This window comes from Myripristis murdjan, chromosome 2 (assembly GCF_902150065.1).
Source record: "Myripristis murdjan chromosome 2, fMyrMur1.1, whole genome shotgun sequence".
Lineage (NCBI taxonomy): Eukaryota > Metazoa > Chordata > Actinopteri > Holocentriformes > Holocentridae > Myripristis > Myripristis murdjan.
In genome coordinates this window covers 10,687,630-10,705,575 of record NC_043981.1, presented here as the reverse complement: position 1 = coordinate 10,705,575, position 17,946 = coordinate 10,687,630, and the positions used below count along the sequence as shown (strand labels likewise).

Here is a 17,946-nt window from a genome sequence, read left to right as displayed (position 1 = left end):
CAAGAACACAAATGAGTAGAAAACATTCTTTCTCATAAAAAAAGAAATCTTGTAACCCAAAAAAAAAAAAAAAAAAAAAAAAAAATGCAGAGTACTTGTTAAGTGATACAGCGATTGTTAAATTCAAGACACTGGATTTATAGTAGTAGCAGCAGCACTAGCTACAGACAACTTAACAGTACACTCAAGTGTGTCAGATAGTAACAACAACCAATAGGAAAATCACAAGCGTTTTGCAGAGAGGCTTTTCCATGTTGCCATAGTTCCACTCACTCTGTAGTGTCTGCTGGATATGAAGCTTGTCACCCACCCCTTGTCTTATGTCCAAAGGACCCCTCATAAAGGTCCTATATATTCATATGTATCATAAATCCAAACTGCACTCACTTTAGGCTTACCTGGACAGTCTCTGGCATAGCATGTTTCAACTCTTAACAACCAACACACAAGCGTACATATATCTACCCCTCAGAAGCTGTAAACAAATTTCCCTCGTCAATAATGTCTGATGCATTTTTTTTATTTGTTCCTTTTTAATAAGTCTACTTTTTTCTCTCCTTCAAGTCTTTCCCTTTGTTCTCTTTTTCCCTATTTTCCTTCTCATATTTGTCCTTATCTGATTTTGTCACACTATTGTAGGAGGGTGGGGAGGCTGTGGAGGGGGTCATGTCTGTTTTGTCCGAGGTGGAGTTCTCGTTGAACTTGCTGATGACCAGCACCTCCTTGTCTTTGTCCGGGTCACGGATGCCGTCCCTCAGCTGCTCCTTGTAGAGGGTTGAGGCCTTTTTCATGGCGACTCGAATCATGTAGCGGCGGAAGGCTCTCTGGATGACCATGGCTGACATGTCCTCCTGTTTGCGGCGAAGTGTGGTGGTGATGGGCTCGTAAGACACCTTAGAGGGATTGGAAGCCATGAAGCGCTCTTCCATTTGTCCGCGCAACACGTCCATCTCACCGCCCTCGCCCAGCACTCGCTTGGTGAAGGCAAACAAGATGTCCAGACAGTGGATGCGCTCGCCACTGACCATCGGCAGGTCCATGGAGATGAGCTGGATCTTGTTAGGCTTGGGCATGCGCAGTGGCGGATCAAGAGCATCCGCGAAGTCAGAGAGCTTGTTGTACTCCATGAACTGCGTGGCATCGGGGTCAAAGCGCTCCCAAACCTCATAGAACATCTCAAAGTCATCCTCGCTCAACGGTTCTGCACTCTCCTCTGTGGCCACACTGAAGTTCTCGAGGATAACAGCAATGTACATGTTGACTACAATGAGGAAGCAGATTATTATGTAACTGACAAAGAAGAAGATGCCCACTGATGGGTTACCACAGTTACCCTTGTAGGAGTTGCCTGGGTGCTCCATCTGGCTATCACAGTCAGGTTCCCTCTTGTTCAGTATGGGTGCCAGCAAGCCATCCCAACCAGCCGACGTGGTGATCTGAAACAAACAGATCATGCTGTTCCCAAAGGTCTCGAAGTTGAACATGTCATCGATTCCTGACTCCCGCTTGACATAGGCAAAGTTGGACATGCCGAAGATGGCGTAGATGAACATAACCAGGAAGAGCAGGAGGCCAATGTTGAACAGTGCAGGAAGTGACATCATCAAGGCAAAGAGAAGCGTCCGGATGCCTTTGGCGCCCTTAATAAGGCGAAGGATGCGGCCTATCCTGGCCAGGCGGATCACTCGGAACAATGTTGGGGATACAAAGTACTTCTCGATGACTTCAGATAGAAACATACCTGCAAAAACAAAAGCAAAAACAGCAAGTTCAGCAACACATTCACAGTCAAATTTCAGTGGAAAGCTAAGGCACGGTAGGAACTGATGTCCTCACCTACAATCGACAGGATCACCACAACAAAGTCAAATACATTCCATCCAATGGTGAAGTAATAGTGACGGAGGGAGATCATCTTGAGCACACACTCCCCGGTGAAGAGCACGATGAAAACCAGGTTGATCCAGTACAAGATGGTGTCCATGTCCTCCGTCTGGTCGTCCGTCTCCACCATCATGGTCACCATATTAAGGCAGATGAGGATCATGATGACGATGTCAAAGGCCTGCTTCGTGATGCAGTCAAACACACAGCCTTGGAATGCATTCTGATTGTGGAGAATAAAAAAGGAAAACGGGTCATTTTATGCCTCTATATCCCAACAGTGAGAATAAACAGCATGAATGAAAATAATTGAGGACAAACGAAGCAAAGTCCAAAGTTTGAGCGCTTTAACTAGGCCATTAATACTTTAGAAGATGCAAATCGTAACCACATCTCTCCTAGTGAAAATCAGGCAAACAAATGCATACTAAAATGAATGATAAACATGTAATCACACTAATAATAAGCTGTTATAAGGGAAGACTTGTGCTACTAACACTATTAAGGGCTGGTCAGAAGAACATAAATAGATAATGCCACAGTCATGTTATCTCAATAAAACAAGCTTGCACCACACAAAATGACACTTGAAGCTTGAAAGCCCACTCAACACTTTTCACATGTAGTATAAATTAAACGTTTCCTACTGTTGGCCGGGGTATAGGTTTCTGTGGTTTTTTGGAGCCCAGCTTCTTCATGGCATTGTAGTATTTCTTCTGTTCTTCGGTCATGAAGATATCCTGACCTCCAAAGTAAAGGGAGCACAACAAAACCTGGTTACAACCATATTTTTGGTGTACACAGTGTGCACGGTGTACATTTTTCATTCTGTCTGCTTCTTCTGTTCAAAGGGAGGGAGATATCTCAGGATTAATGATATCTCATACTAAATTTCCACTAAGCATTTTTCACATTTTCACTTGATCTGAGGTTTTACATATTTTTATTTATTTGTAGAGCAGGCTTCATGAAACAAGAGTACATCAAAACCAGTCAAGCTGAATGATAAAAATGTCAAATGTGCAACGCTGTATTTCTGATTTCTAATGCCTTTTTGAAGATATAAGGTTTTCATCCCACACAGGCCCTACACTTGAATTAATGCAGGATATTCTCCTTGCAATAGCAAATATGAAGTGTTGTACCATAAGTCAGTAAGTGGTGCTCAGTGAGTGTGTGATGCATGTCTGGAGGGAGGACTGGTGTCAACACTGAACAACCATCTGCGTGAAGCTGCGGCTATGGGCTTGTTGAACCACGCTGATGCAGTCGCTCAGCCAGTCAGACCTGCCAGCACACAGCAAATTACTGTACATGCCACCCCAAACCCCCACCGTCTACCCCCCCGACCCCCTGCACAAAAAAACCCCTAACCAACCCCACCCTCCTCCACTCTGTGTCTCTGTCTTTCCTGCCCGTTCTACTCCCCCCTCTTGGGCATTGCCAACCCTACTTGTTAGTGCCTGGTTGAATGAAGGGCACATTTCCAGACTGCATTCAGCGTGACACTATGTGTGTGTGTGTGTGTGTGTGTGTGTGTGTTTGTGTGTGCAGGCAGGGTGTTTCTCAGTGACTCATGCACCCCGTGTATTCTCAGTGTTCCATGGCACCGTCAGAATCGTGCCGTGCCACAGATAATGATCCCACCGAGCACAGGACGTCATTTTAATGTCGCGTCTACACTTTGGGTCTTATATAGGTTTTTTTTTTTGTTTTGTTTTTTTTGTTTTTTTTTTGTTTTTTCGCTATGAATGGTCCAGTTTTAGACAAAGCAGCAACTACATTATTACTCAGTTAAATAATGAGAAGCCCATATATACATTCTTTTTGGCTTATACTTGACACTTTTAAACCCTTTGTGGCCTATTTCATGCTTAGAATTAAACTTTTTTTTAATGGCTAATCAACATATAATTGCTCAGTGGGATTACTGCCCAGCAGGACAGTATACTGCAAATCTTTCTGGCACACAGCTGGGAATCTGCTGTAACTCAATTCATGCAACTGGTTTTGTTCCATGTATTTCTACCAAGTGGGCATTTTAAAGTGTTGTAGTTGTAGCTGACTGTTGATCCTCTATGTTGCCCAGGATTGCCAGCACCCTAGAAGAGCTGACTGGCATCAGATACATAAGAGTGCTGTGTAAGCACACTTGTACTGGATGGGCACACTATGCCATTGCAGCATGGGTGCAGTTTGGTATCATGCTACAGTGGAAAAACCATACAGGATTTGATTTTAATAAAAAAAATTGTTCCTGTTTGCTAAACATGTGTCTATTAAAAGATTTTAAGCTTTAAGCCAAGCCATTTAAATTGCCAATAATCTGATAATTAAGTGCAGAGTCTCTTGGAATAAAAAAGTGTTTAACTAGCATAAATTATGCCTTTCATCTGATTATGAATGGTTAAGGCGAGTAATTATCTTAGATCTACATTCCAACTGAGACACTTGATAATTACTAACCAATTAGTGCCCATGGTACTTGTTTGTGTCTTAACTGCCATTTGACTGAGGGTGAATATTACTAAATGCTACTCATCTTTTTCTTCTGCTGATTGAAGTTGTCGATGATGACACCAATGAAGAGGTTGAGGGTGAAGAAGGAGCCAAAGATGATGAAGATGACAAAGTAGAGGTACATGTACAGGTTCACCTCATACTCAGGCTGGTCCTCCACCTAGTGCAAGCACGCAAGAAAGAGCAGACTCCAAAATGTGCTTTCATAACTCAAACATTCATTTGTGCAAGTGAAATGAAAGAGTGAGCAGAGAAGTGGCATTCATATTTAGTGGAGCTGCTTCACATGGAACTAATTATGAGATAACACAAACATACAGAGAGGGTATATTTTTCTCGTTGTAAATATTCATCTACAAATCCCTGTGTTAACCAGAGAGAGGCTTACATTGCGAGAGTCCACAGCTGCATACATGATGTCCATCCAACCCTTAAACGTTGCCTAGGAGCAGATGAGAGAGGAAATCAGTCATTCGGTCTCCGGGGAAAGAGGAGGAGGTGAGGCCTTCATCTCAAGTGACAACCTTGATCTGATTTTCTCTGCAGTCAAGCACCACTGCTTGGCCCTCATTCAGGGGCTGGAAATCTATTTTGGTACTACAACATTACTTTGCGTACTATACATTAAAACATGTCATCTTGCTCACACACAGTATATCACACAAACTCTGAAATGATTCAGCGCTTAACTGTTTAGGGTGTGGTTCAAATTGATCAAAGAAACAACATGATTTGCAAGACTAACTAAAAAGAAATAGGATGATCCAATCAGTAATTATTAGCAAGATCAACATGATGATGAAACGCCTGCAGCTCCCAGTGACAATGAGCAGGCATTGATTTTGCAAACTATTACAAAGTTTGCCTGAGCTCTGACCAGCAACTATGGATTTTCTGGTAGTAGGGCCTTTAAATGATGCACCTCTAAAGGTGCACCATGCAAAACTGAGGGACTAACTGAGGAAAGGATGGATTAAACTGACAAAAAAATGTGGAATAAAGACAATTTATCAGTGAGTCAAGCCAACAACCTTCAAATTCTGTGCGTAAGTTTTTATGTTGTATCTAAAGGGTCCTCATCATGACTCTGAAGATAAGAACCAGACTCATCACATTTTGTGCTTACTCCACAATTAACCCTATAAAGCCTGAACTATGAAAGAATTGGCAGAAAATTCAAAATTTTTTGAAACTGAAGTAGTCCTATAACAAAATGTAAAAATAAATAAATAAATTAAATATGTTATTACACGACCTTTCTGTTGTATGATATATGATATGTACTTGAAGTGCCAATGGTATGGTCCACGGTGAACAGGGGAAGTGTTCAAAGGTATACAACAGTATTTTGGTCAAGTATTGATTCAACTGAAAACAGAATGTGTGAAATGATAACGTGTATCATATATGATACAAATGGCTTTATAGGGTTAAAAGGATCCCTCACTTCAATGCGATTTTACACAGTGCCTCTTTAATTGCAAAAAAATAATTAAGGTCAACTGTTCGATCTTTTACAATGTAACATCACAGATTGCACAAATGCATGCTTTCACATCTCTGCCTTTGGCTGATGTGCCCTCGTGGTGTATTTGATGAAGACTACTCACCACTTGCAACAGAGCCAGGTAGCCGGCGCCGACGTTGTCAAAGTTGATCTTGACATTCTTCCAGCGGGCGCTGTCGTTGACCAAGGCCATGCAGTCACTCCTGTTGTTAACAACGTCAATGGGGAATATTTCGTCCGTGGTGGTGTTGACGCAGTGATAGTACTTCCCTGCGAACAGGTTGACGCCCATAATGCTGAAGATGAGCCAAAAGATGAGGCAGACCAGCAGCACGTTCATGATGGAGGGGATGGCCCCGAGCAGCGCGTTCACCACAACCTGTGGAGGTTAAGACACGCAAATTCAGCATCCTCGTGTTTGGCGACCACAGATCCTTGTTTGCCAGATTAGAATGGCTTTTGGGTTTGGGATAAGTGGCAATTAACAATCATCTAATCACTTAACTAGGACATCTGGACACCAGATCTGAAGCAACTGCTTAATCAACGTTTAATGTGACCGCTGATGTTATGGCTTAGGGAACTTAGGGCCAAGATTGACCTTATTTTCACATTTGGGCTGGAATAATTGATAGTGTTCCTATACTATTCAAAACCATATTTAATTATGTCACTTTTTGCACACATAAAGCTCTTAACACCATACATAGTTACAAAGAGAATTTAACAACATGACAGTTGGAAAGAAGAAGGTGGATAGGTGTAAAAGTTCACATTTGAGAGGTAAAAAAGCAAAACAGAAAAAAACCTTAGAGAGGCGGGATGAAGTCACAACATTTTGTTTGACTGTAAATGAAAAAAGACACACAACAAAGAAAAAAATTACAGGTCAAAGGCACCACACAAGCAATGTCAGAAAACAATGCCTGAGAACAGCTATATACAGTACATAATCCATTGACACAATGTGAAGAAAGTCATGCAGATAGAAGTCAAGTATTGAATCACAAGGAAAAAAAGATAAATCTACAGAGCTATAAAAAGACATGCACCCTTACAGCTGGTCCCCCTACAGAGCTAAGGCCCTTTCAGAACATAATTTGTTTTTTCTTTTTTTTCTTTTTTTTTTTTTGTCTACAACCAGATGCCACAATTGCCATCAAAAATTATCCAACAAAGAATCTGCTTTTCTATAAATGGAAACATAAATTCTATTGTGGCATTTTCCCTCCCAAGACACAAACACAGAGGACAAGAGGGCACTGAGAAACTGTCTCTCCAGCTTTACAGAGCAATGCGAATTAAAGTAATAAGACTAGAAAAGTACATTTCCATGACAAAACGCACGGGCTGGCTGAAAGCGGCTGGAAGTGTGCTTGGTTCAACATGAAAGATTAAACAGCTGAATTCATTAGAAAGAGTTCTGTTAGAAATATTTACAATGTGACTACCCAGTGTCACAACCCAACCTGCAGCAAATACTTCTATTAATCTCTGATTGAACATGTGATTGAACAACAGTTGGAGAGGACATTCTGGAGAGAATAAAAATTAATGGTAGCCATAGCACAGGTGTGCCAGCTTTCAGCTTGCCCAATGTTAATAATAGATATATCAACTGTTTTGTTAAATTGCCTTTGAAGCTGCCCTTACCCTCATGCCCTCAAACCGTGACAGGGCCCTCAGGGGCCGGAGAGCTCGCAGTGTCCTCAGAGATTTAATGGCGCTCAGCTCAGAGTAGCCAAGAGCATTGGCTACTAGGCTGACCAAGGACACCTGACAGAAGATGAGACAACCAGGGTAAAAGGTGAGACATGACTAATATTTATAAGATGCTTATCACAGAATTTTCATCGTAAATCATTAGCCAACAAATGGTATTTATACATCTATGGTAAGCGTAGCTGGAGGTCTTATTTTTACATGAGTTGATGTACACACTGGGGCACCTAATAGGTTGATACATACATCTACGATGAGAAAGTCAAGCCAGCACCAGGCGTTGGTGAAATACTTGACGAAGCCGTAGGCGACCCACTTCAGCAGCATCTCCAGGATGAAGACATAAGTGAAGACCTTGTCTGCATACTCCAGCACTGTTTTGACGGTCCTCCTCTGCTCTATGTAAATGTCCTCAAATGCCTGCACAGAGTCCAAAGAGTGTAAAGAGCTGGTCGAAATGGCGGCATGGATTATCATTATGCAAAGAATGTCAGAAGTTACAGGCAAAATAAAATAAAATGAAAGGGTGGAAAAATTGTTGTGTGAAGCCTAGTTGGTGATCACCTTAGAAAAAGAGCACAATGAAAAACAGCATCATAACACATTAAATTTGGTTTACATTCAAAACATATCACCATAATATATTGTTTTTGGTGAGCTCTAATAAACATGCTGAATGCATTTTCTAAATAAAATGACATTTGTAAAGCCTTACTTTGGAATATATTAAAAATTGCATTGTTTACATCAGTGTGTGAAATATGTTGTAATGGCTTGTTAGAAGAACATGTTTTGTACAGAAACAGGGACCTGATTACCCTAGTGTGCACTATGTATCAGTGTAATTCTGTGGGGGGTAAGTTTAATGGTCATTACTTGCATTTAGATCATCCTGTCTGATTATGGCTTTAAAAGGGGGGTAACTGGAAATGCACACATACATACACATACACACTCACCAGAGCTCCACTGCTGAGCAGGATCATGAATATGATGAAGGACTCAAACCAGTTGTGTTCCACTATGATAAAGCAGGTTTTCCTGAGCGTCCACCAGCTCTTCCACCTGCCCTCCTCCACATTGACCTGGCAGCACTGGAACCTGCGCACACAGCCTGGAGGTACGGGGAAATGTGAGGAGAGAGGCATCCAAAACAAAGAGACAAAGAAAGGCGGAGGAAGCGGAAATAGGAATGAACATTGAATCCCTTAATCCATGTTGACTGGAGATGACTGCATGATTAAATCAAAACAATCCTTTCTACAGTTTCTCCCCAGCTCAATTTGTATTACTTGGCACACAGCAATGTTTGTTGCATCTCTTGTCTGGGCATTGAGGGACTCTTGTTTACTCCTTGTTACTGACTGCTCATAATTTTAATGAATTGAAGCTAATTCTGATGTTGCATTGCAATGTAAGCTGCTGGATAAAGGTGCAAGCTAAGTGACTAGAACGTGAATGTAAATGATTAATTGTTCAGGGGTCAGCGTTAATACAAGAAACAATGTAAACATACTTTTTTTCCTTTATTGTACCTTCCACATAGGCCTTTTCTACATTCTTAGATGCCATCCATCAGTCTCCTGCCTCGACAAATTTTCTGGTTATTTATTCCACCCCCATGAGAGACTGACGAGGTATTTGCAAATTCAAAAAATGTGGCGGAGGTGTGCTGGGTACAATGTCATGTTACATTAGAACTGAGGGAATCATACAGACTCCGTTTAGTTCTGTCCTACTGAGCATTTGTATTCACTGTCGTTTACCGTTGAGAATAACAAAGCTAAGTGCAAGCAGTTAATACAATTTTTTTCATGTCTTGAAATGTTCTGTGGAAACACTTCATCTCCCACCTCTCAGTCTCTGTCCCCCTTTTCATTCCCATCATCCTCACTGCCTATCACCCTTTTATTCCTCTCACCCTCAGTGAAACAGGCCTCTGGGTCCAGTGACTCCTCAGGCTCCAGCTCCACTGATTCGCCCCCATCTCCTGGGGGCCGAATATCGACAGTGCTCCCCTCCGAAGAACTGAGGGGCTGGGGCTCTACATCTAGCTTCTGCATGGAAGGAGGAGGAAAAGAAGATGGAAAGACAAAGTTACACTAAAATGCCAGAAACCATAAAAGTTTAGTCTTTGTAGGAGCCAACCTTCTGAGCTGGTTATTGTCATTCTCCATTCACATGTACTCCAGTGCCACAACTATAAGCACCTTAGTCTGGAGACTAGGCACTGTAATAGCTCATAGAGTTGGGCTCTTTTGTCATTGTCATTGTAATCATCATCATAGATTTCATCATCACATGCAGCATCGATCAAATGTACCTACAGGCTTTGATTTTAGTTTTATCAGGTGGCTCAAATCAGAATATGTGGCAACACATGGCATGAAGAAGTTGGCGTTATGGAAATGCACTGTGGGTACGTTTGATGTGACCTCAAGTTTGAGGAAGAGTGCATGCAGTATTCCAGTGCATTATCAATCCAAGCCTGAAATAGTACCAAGCAGAACATGTGCTTTAGTATTTTCATGTCCACTGAAAAAAGACCCAAGATCAATTTCAGTTCTCTAGAAATTAACCCATTTCCAAATGTTTTTTTTTTCTGTAAATAATAATCTCCCCACCCTCAAACCTATGACCCACCCACCAAAAAACTCCTGAACATTTTCCTCAATGACATGAAAACACGTTATTTCCATTCCTTGAAAGCAGTGTACAAGCTTCTTCTGTTTGTGTTGAAGTAGACGGGTAACCACATTAGCTTACCAGCAAAAACCAGTACTGTGCACTGTTTATAAGACAGCATGTGGTCTGGCGGTTTTATTCCCATGTGTAAAAGATGTTGAATTAGCACTCATGCATACCCAGAAAACATACAGGACTAAGTGTGGTACTCAGTAATTGTCATCATTCTTCTCTCCAATGCGCAAAACACATAGGTTATGACAAGTGTTGTCTCTGTGCATTGAACTTGTTGTACTCTGTCTCCCTGCTAACTCTGAATTTTGAACCTTGGCATCACTCATGACTCCTAAGATCCTTAAGTGCAGTGATCGTTTTTTGTAGTTGTGTAAATTGCAACATCATCTGCATAGAGTCACACTTAAATCTACAGTTAAGTGTTGTGAAGCTTCCTGTCTGTTTTTCATTGGGCAAACATGGTGTTATGTGGCCTCATATCTGAAGCAGATCTGCCTGGTGTATGGAGTACAGGAACATGTCATCCTAGACAGTGCAGCAGCCCTGATTGCCGTGGGACCCAGCTAATACGGCATGGGAATGATGGAAGCATGCTGCTCGCGAGTACACTTTTCTGGGAGGGTGTTTCCCTCCCAGTCTCTTTCTCTCCCTCAGCAGGTGACCCATTTTACTTCTTCTGGATGAGGACCATGTAACAAGGTTAGTCCTCTTAACCTACTCTGCTTTAATCATTATAACAATTTTCATCAGATTTCATCTGTCAGCAGGTTTCACTGTGGTCATATGAGGTAGTTTATGTGCACCAGCTTAATTGCAGTGGCCCAAAGTGGATAACACAGGCAGGTAAAAACCAAAACAGAAGCCTATTCAGCCAAAGCAAAAAGGTATAGGTATTTGAGAAATTCAGTGTAGCTGTACCATCTTTAATGAAGGTCCAGTTTCTCCATAATGTGCAACTTTTCCAGGGTTTAAATTTATAATTCAATTCATGTTTGATGGTTAGCATTCCTTTTGAATACTGGATATAGTGCACTGCAACAAACTAATGTTGACCTGTTATTTGCCATGTGTTTTCTATTTTGCCACGCTGCAAAAAAATCAGTGCTAATTCATTTGTCATTTCAACATGTCTCCAGGAAAATTATTCTGTAAAAAATCTTTCATCATTCCACTATTACTCAAGTATCACAGAAAAGGTGCAAGTATGTAATGTGTGTATGCATGGGCTATGAACCAGACAAATGAATTTTGTCAAACTACAGCAAAATTCATTCCTCCATTCCATCTCTCTCATTTCCTCATTCTCCTCCACCTCCTCCGCTCTTCCTTCATTCTCAAGCTCTGAGTGCTGATGCCAATCAAGTCCCAAAACCAATTCAAAACCAAGCAATGAAATCAAAAGCAAAGAACATGTTAGATGAGTTTGTCTATCAATGGAAAAGGTGGTATCGCTCATTCCTAATGGTTTGTAACTGCAATACAGCCTGATGCTTGAAGATAAATTATGAAGGGGGGAGGGGTAAAGGGAAAACTCAAAGGTTACAGCATTGAGTGTGCTGCTGTAGGGAGGGGGGTATAAAGCAAGGGGAGGGGGGTCGGAGGGCAGACCAGGCAAAGAACGAAAATGGGCAATCAATTGAAAGTATGAGAAAAACATGTTGTTTGTCTGTAAATGGCATAGGCAGTCCTCATGGTTAGTGCTATGGTACAATAAAGTGGTCTTACAATTCTCCTCTCACTGAAAACCTTGAGAGCGTCTGTGACACAGCTGCAATAACAAATGGGGGGTTAAACAAAGTAAGTCATACACACCAAAAGCCAGCATACAACCTAATGTCTGCTTTCATTCGACAGCCACAAGGCACAGAAGGGAAACAGGTTAGCCACAGGTATCCTTTAAACCACATTCCTCACGCAATATAGTAGGATGCTATTTTTGTATAATCAGTATGATGCCTCCTCATATACCAGCAATGAACTACTCCCCAGCACACGCACACACACACACACACACACACACACACACACACACACACACACACACACACACACACACACACACACACACAAGCACACACACGCACGCACACGCACACACACACACAATAAAATAATAGCGAGTTTTTTCATATCTCTTATTTGATTCTGTGATACCAAAACCAATAGACAGCTTATAGAAAACAAGATCTTTTGAATATATGTGGAATGGCTGCTTTATCATTAAAAAAAAAAAAAAAAAAAAGACCTCCACCCTCTGGCTACAGAGTGTGAAGATCAGTGGTGACGTTAGACAGCATTGCCTGGTCCATATTTGGAGCATGTGGTGCCATGGCTAGAAATAGACTCCTGGGTTGTTTTGAATCAGAAGGAACTGGCACCACGCCCACAGTGGCAGGTTGACATCACTGGGGAGCACATTCCCAAAGCTCTGAGTCTGGCAACATTTGGTAAACCAGCCATTTGCTCTACACTTACAAATATTTCTATCTGTAAGATTCTCTGAGTACGAAAGTGTGAAAATATTGAGTAAATGATCTTATATTGTCTTAATTGTTTTGTTTGAACTGGTGTATGGAATCAAGCTGTTCCTTTTGCCTCCGTTTTACACTGATAATCAACAGCACTGTTACTGAGCAACATTTGGAACAGGCTTTAGATGACGTCTCTAAATTTCAAACGGCTAATTTTATGTTTCATTCATGACATTTTAATGCAGGATAAGCAAACATAAACATGGGCATACGCTTTGCATCACCCAAGGGCAGATTAAGCATTATCTTCAACAGGTGCATATAACAGTGAACTTGCCTGGTGAGTCAGTCGTGTAACATTGCACACAGACATTCACAGTGTAATGAGTACATCTAGAAACTGAACCTGCCACATAGGCTGAAGGCAAATGTGAGTCATAATGTGTCATGGCTCTTCATTGGTTTGCTGCCAAGGGCCTCAGAACTGAGAAAAAAAACTAGAGAAGATTCCCTCAAAAGCATAGCATGAGGCATTGGTGTACAAATGAGTCAGCAGATATGTTATCTCAAGTTGCTTTACTGTCTGAAACTTCCTGAGAAGGCCAACTCTACTTTCATTTGTTCTTGACATGTTCATATGTTCATATATCAGCTCTAGACTTTGGATGGTAGCATTACACGTCTGAAAGAATTGATCAAATTCAAAATCTGTGTGACTTCAGTGATTTCCTAGTAGTTGACAGAGGAGTGAGTCATTTGATAAAATTGTTTCATCTTACCTCCTTGCTGCCTTCCACATCTGACGAGTCACTGCTGAAATCCTCTGTGTTAGGGTTCTCAAAGTCCGACTCGCCCACAGCAATGGGCACTGTTACTGTCAGGCTGGGGTTATGAATGAATGACATGTAGTCACATTCCTCCATGGGGTATTTTTCTGTGCTTTCCCCACCAACCCCTACCCCAACCACCAGCCCTCCTCCTGGCCGCCCATTGCCCTCCTTCAGGTACAGCCCACTGGGGTCTTTGGTGATCTCAACCAAGGTGTGGTTGGAGATGCAGTTGCCCTTGCCATTGCTGTGAAGTTCATCTAAGGGCTTGCTCTCTTCAGCCAAGCAAGAGCCCTTAGCACCCCCACCAAAGCAGAGTCTCTGGAGGAACTGACGCACGGTAGACTTGACAAAAGCAATGCCCCGTTGGATTCGGCCCACAGCAATCTGCAGATTGTTCATCTCACTGTCATCGTCAGTCGCGGCCAGGTTGTCAGCGCTAAATGAGCTCAAAAGGAGAGCCAGGAACAGGTTCAGAACCTAGGCAGAAATGGATATCAGGGATGAATTCAACTTGACTTCAACCAATTAGATGAAGCCAGCCACTGTCTTATAACTACATTTCTAACTAATCCAAGACACAACTTATTCAATACAGCAATACAAACCCAACTTTGAGTCCAAGCTACCTTAAAGTTAGTTAGCCAGTATTTAACAAAACCACTGTCTCAACTTGAGCCATTAATCAATTAAAGCCATTTATGCAAAGGAAATAGAGAGAAAGAACACCCTACCACAAGGTTTCCAATGACCATGACCATCATGAAGACGATGAGGCACATGCTCTGTCCTGCCACCTCCATACAGTCCCACATGGTCTCAATCCATTCTCCACAGAGCACCCGGAACACAATGAGGAAGGAGTGGAAGAAGTCATGCATGTGCCAGCGTGGCAACTGGCAATCTTCTGCAATCTTGCACACACACTCCTTGTAGCTCTTGCCAAACAGCTGCATGCCCACCACAGCAAAGATGAAGACGATGATGGCCAGCACGAGAGTCAAGTTCCCAAGAGCACCCACTGAGTTACCGATGATCTTGATCAGCATGTTCAAAGTGGGCCATGATTTAGCCAGTTTGAAAACCCTCAGCTGTTTTGGGAAGAAAATCAAAAGCAGTGTTTAGTAGTTCTGGATGTACATGGCTTACATATTTATCATGGGATTGGGAGTCACTGAACAAAATGTCCAAAATGGATGGAAAAAATATTTTATTGTTATTTAGGTCAAGACATCTCTGTTCTGGAATACTTTTATTTTGACTATGATATAGCCATAAACTTACATAACTTCATTCAATGCAATATTACTTGGAACAGTTAATCTGCAAACTGAGCAACTGACCTAAACTGAGCTAAACATGGTGTTATACTCCATTCTAAAATTGTAACCAAAAAAAAAAAAAAAAAAATGTTAAAAGTAGGCCTAAATTTTAGTTAAAGTTGGCTAAGACAGTGTGAAAAAAGCTTTTGCTATTCCCATAAGCTGACATCTTCAAGAATCAATGTGAATATAAAGTACACCTATCAGTGGGGGCATTTAAATTGTGCAATAGCTCCCCTCCATTAATAAAATGGATGTTACTGAGAAAGCTCTTGACACGTAACCTTAGAAGTGCAGTTATATAATCAGTTTTGATCATTTACAGAAGTTACTTCATGCAAGACACGGCTATTTCAAGATTATAGTTTGCAATTGCACTTACCAATCTGAAGGACCTAAGCACAGACAGGCCCTCTACGTTGGCCAAGCCAAGCTCCATCAGACTCAGACTGACTATAATGCCATCAAAGATGTTCCAGCCCTCCTGGAAGTAGTAGTAGGGATCCAGGGCAATGATTTTGAAGCACATTTCTGCTGTGAAGATGCCAGTGAACACCTAATGACCAAGAGGAGTAAAACATCAGTTTTGCACCTGTATTTGCATCATGAGTGATACGGACAAGGGCATTTTTTAGTGTTAGATTTAGAGTTTTTAGTTTGATGTCTTACTACTAACCAGATTTCCGACTGAAAGGACATTATCAAATTCTGTAGTCATGGGGTAGTGCTCCATGGCCATGAAAAGCGTGTTGAGGACGATGCAAATAGTGATGGCCAGATCCACAAATGGATCCATTACCACCATGTTAACAATCTCCTTGATCTTCAGCCATGCTGGACAGCAGTCCCAGATCAGGTAAGTGTTGGCAAATTTATACCAGCACGGCGGACACTTCTGTCTCGACTCCTCAAGTTCTGGAAAAGATTCAACAAGCATCTTTTCAGTATCCAGTAACATTTTGTGCATGATTTCTCTGTTTATGCTGTCTTTCTAGGGTGTATTCCTCTACTAATTTAAATCATTCAAAATTGTGCATGTCTCTCTCCTTGCAAGTCATCTAAACACCACTGAAAGATATGGCTTGAACTTCAAGCCATTCAATGCAATTTTACAAAGAATATTTCAGTAGAACTGTTCTTTATTTCAGCAGTCAAGGAAAGAACAGGAAGACAGCACAGAGTCTGAGGTTAAATAGTACTGCTTGTTGTAATTGGCTTGTACCAGAATGGTAAATGTTTGAATGAAAAATGGGACAATATATCTAGCTCCAGAGGTTTTCCACTACATTTACAGAGGTCTGGAGGTATTCTGGCTTGCCACTGACCTTCCATGGTGTTGGTGAGGATACTGGCTACACTCATGGCTCTTTGCCTGGCCCCTGGTTCATCTAAATAATCCATAGATGGCTGGTGGGAACCTGAACGCCGTTTCTTCAGATCAGTATCTGTAGTCGTCCCCTAAACAACAAAACAGTACAAGTATTAAGGTCAAGATATATAAAAACACACGGAGAGGTGTGACAGATGGAGCAACCAATTTAAGTAAACATTAAGCAATTTTTGGCAACAAAAATTTCACTGTAAGTGAAATTATCACTTCTACTTTCAACAGCTACTTACGGAAGCGTATGTTTTGTTATGATAAACAGCAATGCACAACATCTGCTCCTGACAAATTTTCCTATGACCCAGGTGGTGAAGAGCTAAGAACCAATATATCCCCTATGTATTCAAAAATCATCTGTTGACTCTATTTCTAGCAACTCAGTGATCCCACAGTCAACAACTCATCTGACTGAGGATCTCATGTTTTATTTACTCACTTGGGGGATGATTATTGTGCACGCAGATCGCAGTTGTATAGAAATTAAGCGGAAGCACACAGCATGATGACAGATTAGAAAATTTCTTATGCAATTAAGTATGAAATTACATACTTCACCTGGGGATATTTTACAAGTTTTCTACAACATACAATTCCCCCATGGAACTCCATTATTTATAAATGACATCTGAATAAAGGGACAGGAAGGAAATGCAATGTTGTAAGAGGTCTGTGAAACAGTTAAGTCACCTCAGGCAGCAGGAGACCTACAGGGGAGGTTGGTACGGAGGTTCCACCGACAAGCGACACCACGCCATTGCAGTCCACAGCACAGTGCATCTTGCCGTTGGCGGGCAGGATGATTCGGGGGGCTCCAAGGCTGGTCTGGCTCACAGCGCTGCAGCGGCGCTCGAGACGGCGCGGTACGAACAGGGAGCCACGGCGGCTGTCGCTCTCCTCGAAGGTGCTGTGCTCGTCGTCGGCGAAGTCGTTCTCGGAGCCCACATCGCGCGCCCGGCCACGGAAGCTGAACAGGCTGGCACGGCTGTTCCTCCGTGGTGAAAAGAGGGAACCCCGGATACTGAGGAGAGACTGAAAGAGAACAAGAGGGAGAGAGAGAGAGAGGGAAAATTTGATTGAAGGAGGTACAACTTTGGTTACTTAAGACAGAGAACAGGCCACATTTTACATTGGGTAGCCCTGAGAACTGTAGGAATGGCAGATAGTTAAATAATATGGAAAGACACAGCAAGGACAGATTGAAACACAGGAAAAAAGAAATAACTGGAGACAGGAAAAAGGAAGTTTTATGACAATACCAGAAACAGGACAACATGTTGTCAGTAATGTGTTAGTCAAAGTTCTCTGTCATGACTCAATGTTTGGGTTTGCAAAAGGCAATTACCAGCTATTTTTTTCAGACTGGCACAGCCAACAGCCTTTGTCTGCTATTATTCAGTAAAATTTGATCAATTTCATATAAAAAAAAACCTCAAAATATTCAGTGATTCCCCAGAATTTTGTTCTTTGCAGAGTGTACAAACTTCTGAAATAACACTTACACCACTGAACCTCAAACCAACAAGATAATAATACTAATAAGAAGAAGAGGAAGAGGAGGAGGAAGAAGAAGAAGAGGAAGAGGAAGAGGAAGAAGAAAAAGAAAAAA

General features: G+C 41.8%; 1 protein-coding gene across 1 annotated transcript in view; it reads right to left on the bottom strand.

Moving 5' to 3' along the window:
- Positions 1-64: 64 nt before the first annotated feature.
- LOC115372749 (sodium channel protein type 2 subunit alpha-like) overlaps positions 65-17,946 on the bottom strand; it is a 37,445-nt gene continuing 19,563 nt past the window's right edge. The window contains exons 12-28 of the mRNA XM_030070849.1: positions 17,028-17,369; positions 16,279-16,411; positions 15,630-15,868; positions 15,336-15,509; positions 14,366-14,722; positions 13,940-14,111; positions 13,584-13,906; positions 9,555-9,690; positions 8,593-8,747; positions 7,880-8,053; positions 7,565-7,687; positions 6,015-6,290; positions 4,793-4,846; positions 4,427-4,564; positions 2,532-2,636; positions 1,837-2,107; positions 65-1,741 (exon numbers count right to left, since the gene is read on the bottom strand). Coding sequence (XP_029926709.1) covers positions 543-1,741; positions 1,837-2,107; positions 2,532-2,636; positions 4,427-4,564; positions 4,793-4,846; positions 6,015-6,290; positions 7,565-7,687; positions 7,880-8,053; positions 8,593-8,747; positions 9,555-9,690; positions 13,584-13,906; positions 13,940-14,111; positions 14,366-14,722; positions 15,336-15,509; positions 15,630-15,868; positions 16,279-16,411; positions 17,028-17,369 — 4,371 coding nt within the window. The 3' untranslated portion in view covers positions 65-542. The remainder of the gene's footprint in view (positions 1,742-1,836; positions 2,108-2,531; positions 2,637-4,426; positions 4,565-4,792; positions 4,847-6,014; positions 6,291-7,564; positions 7,688-7,879; positions 8,054-8,592; positions 8,748-9,554; positions 9,691-13,583; positions 13,907-13,939; positions 14,112-14,365; positions 14,723-15,335; positions 15,510-15,629; positions 15,869-16,278; positions 16,412-17,027; positions 17,370-17,946) is intronic.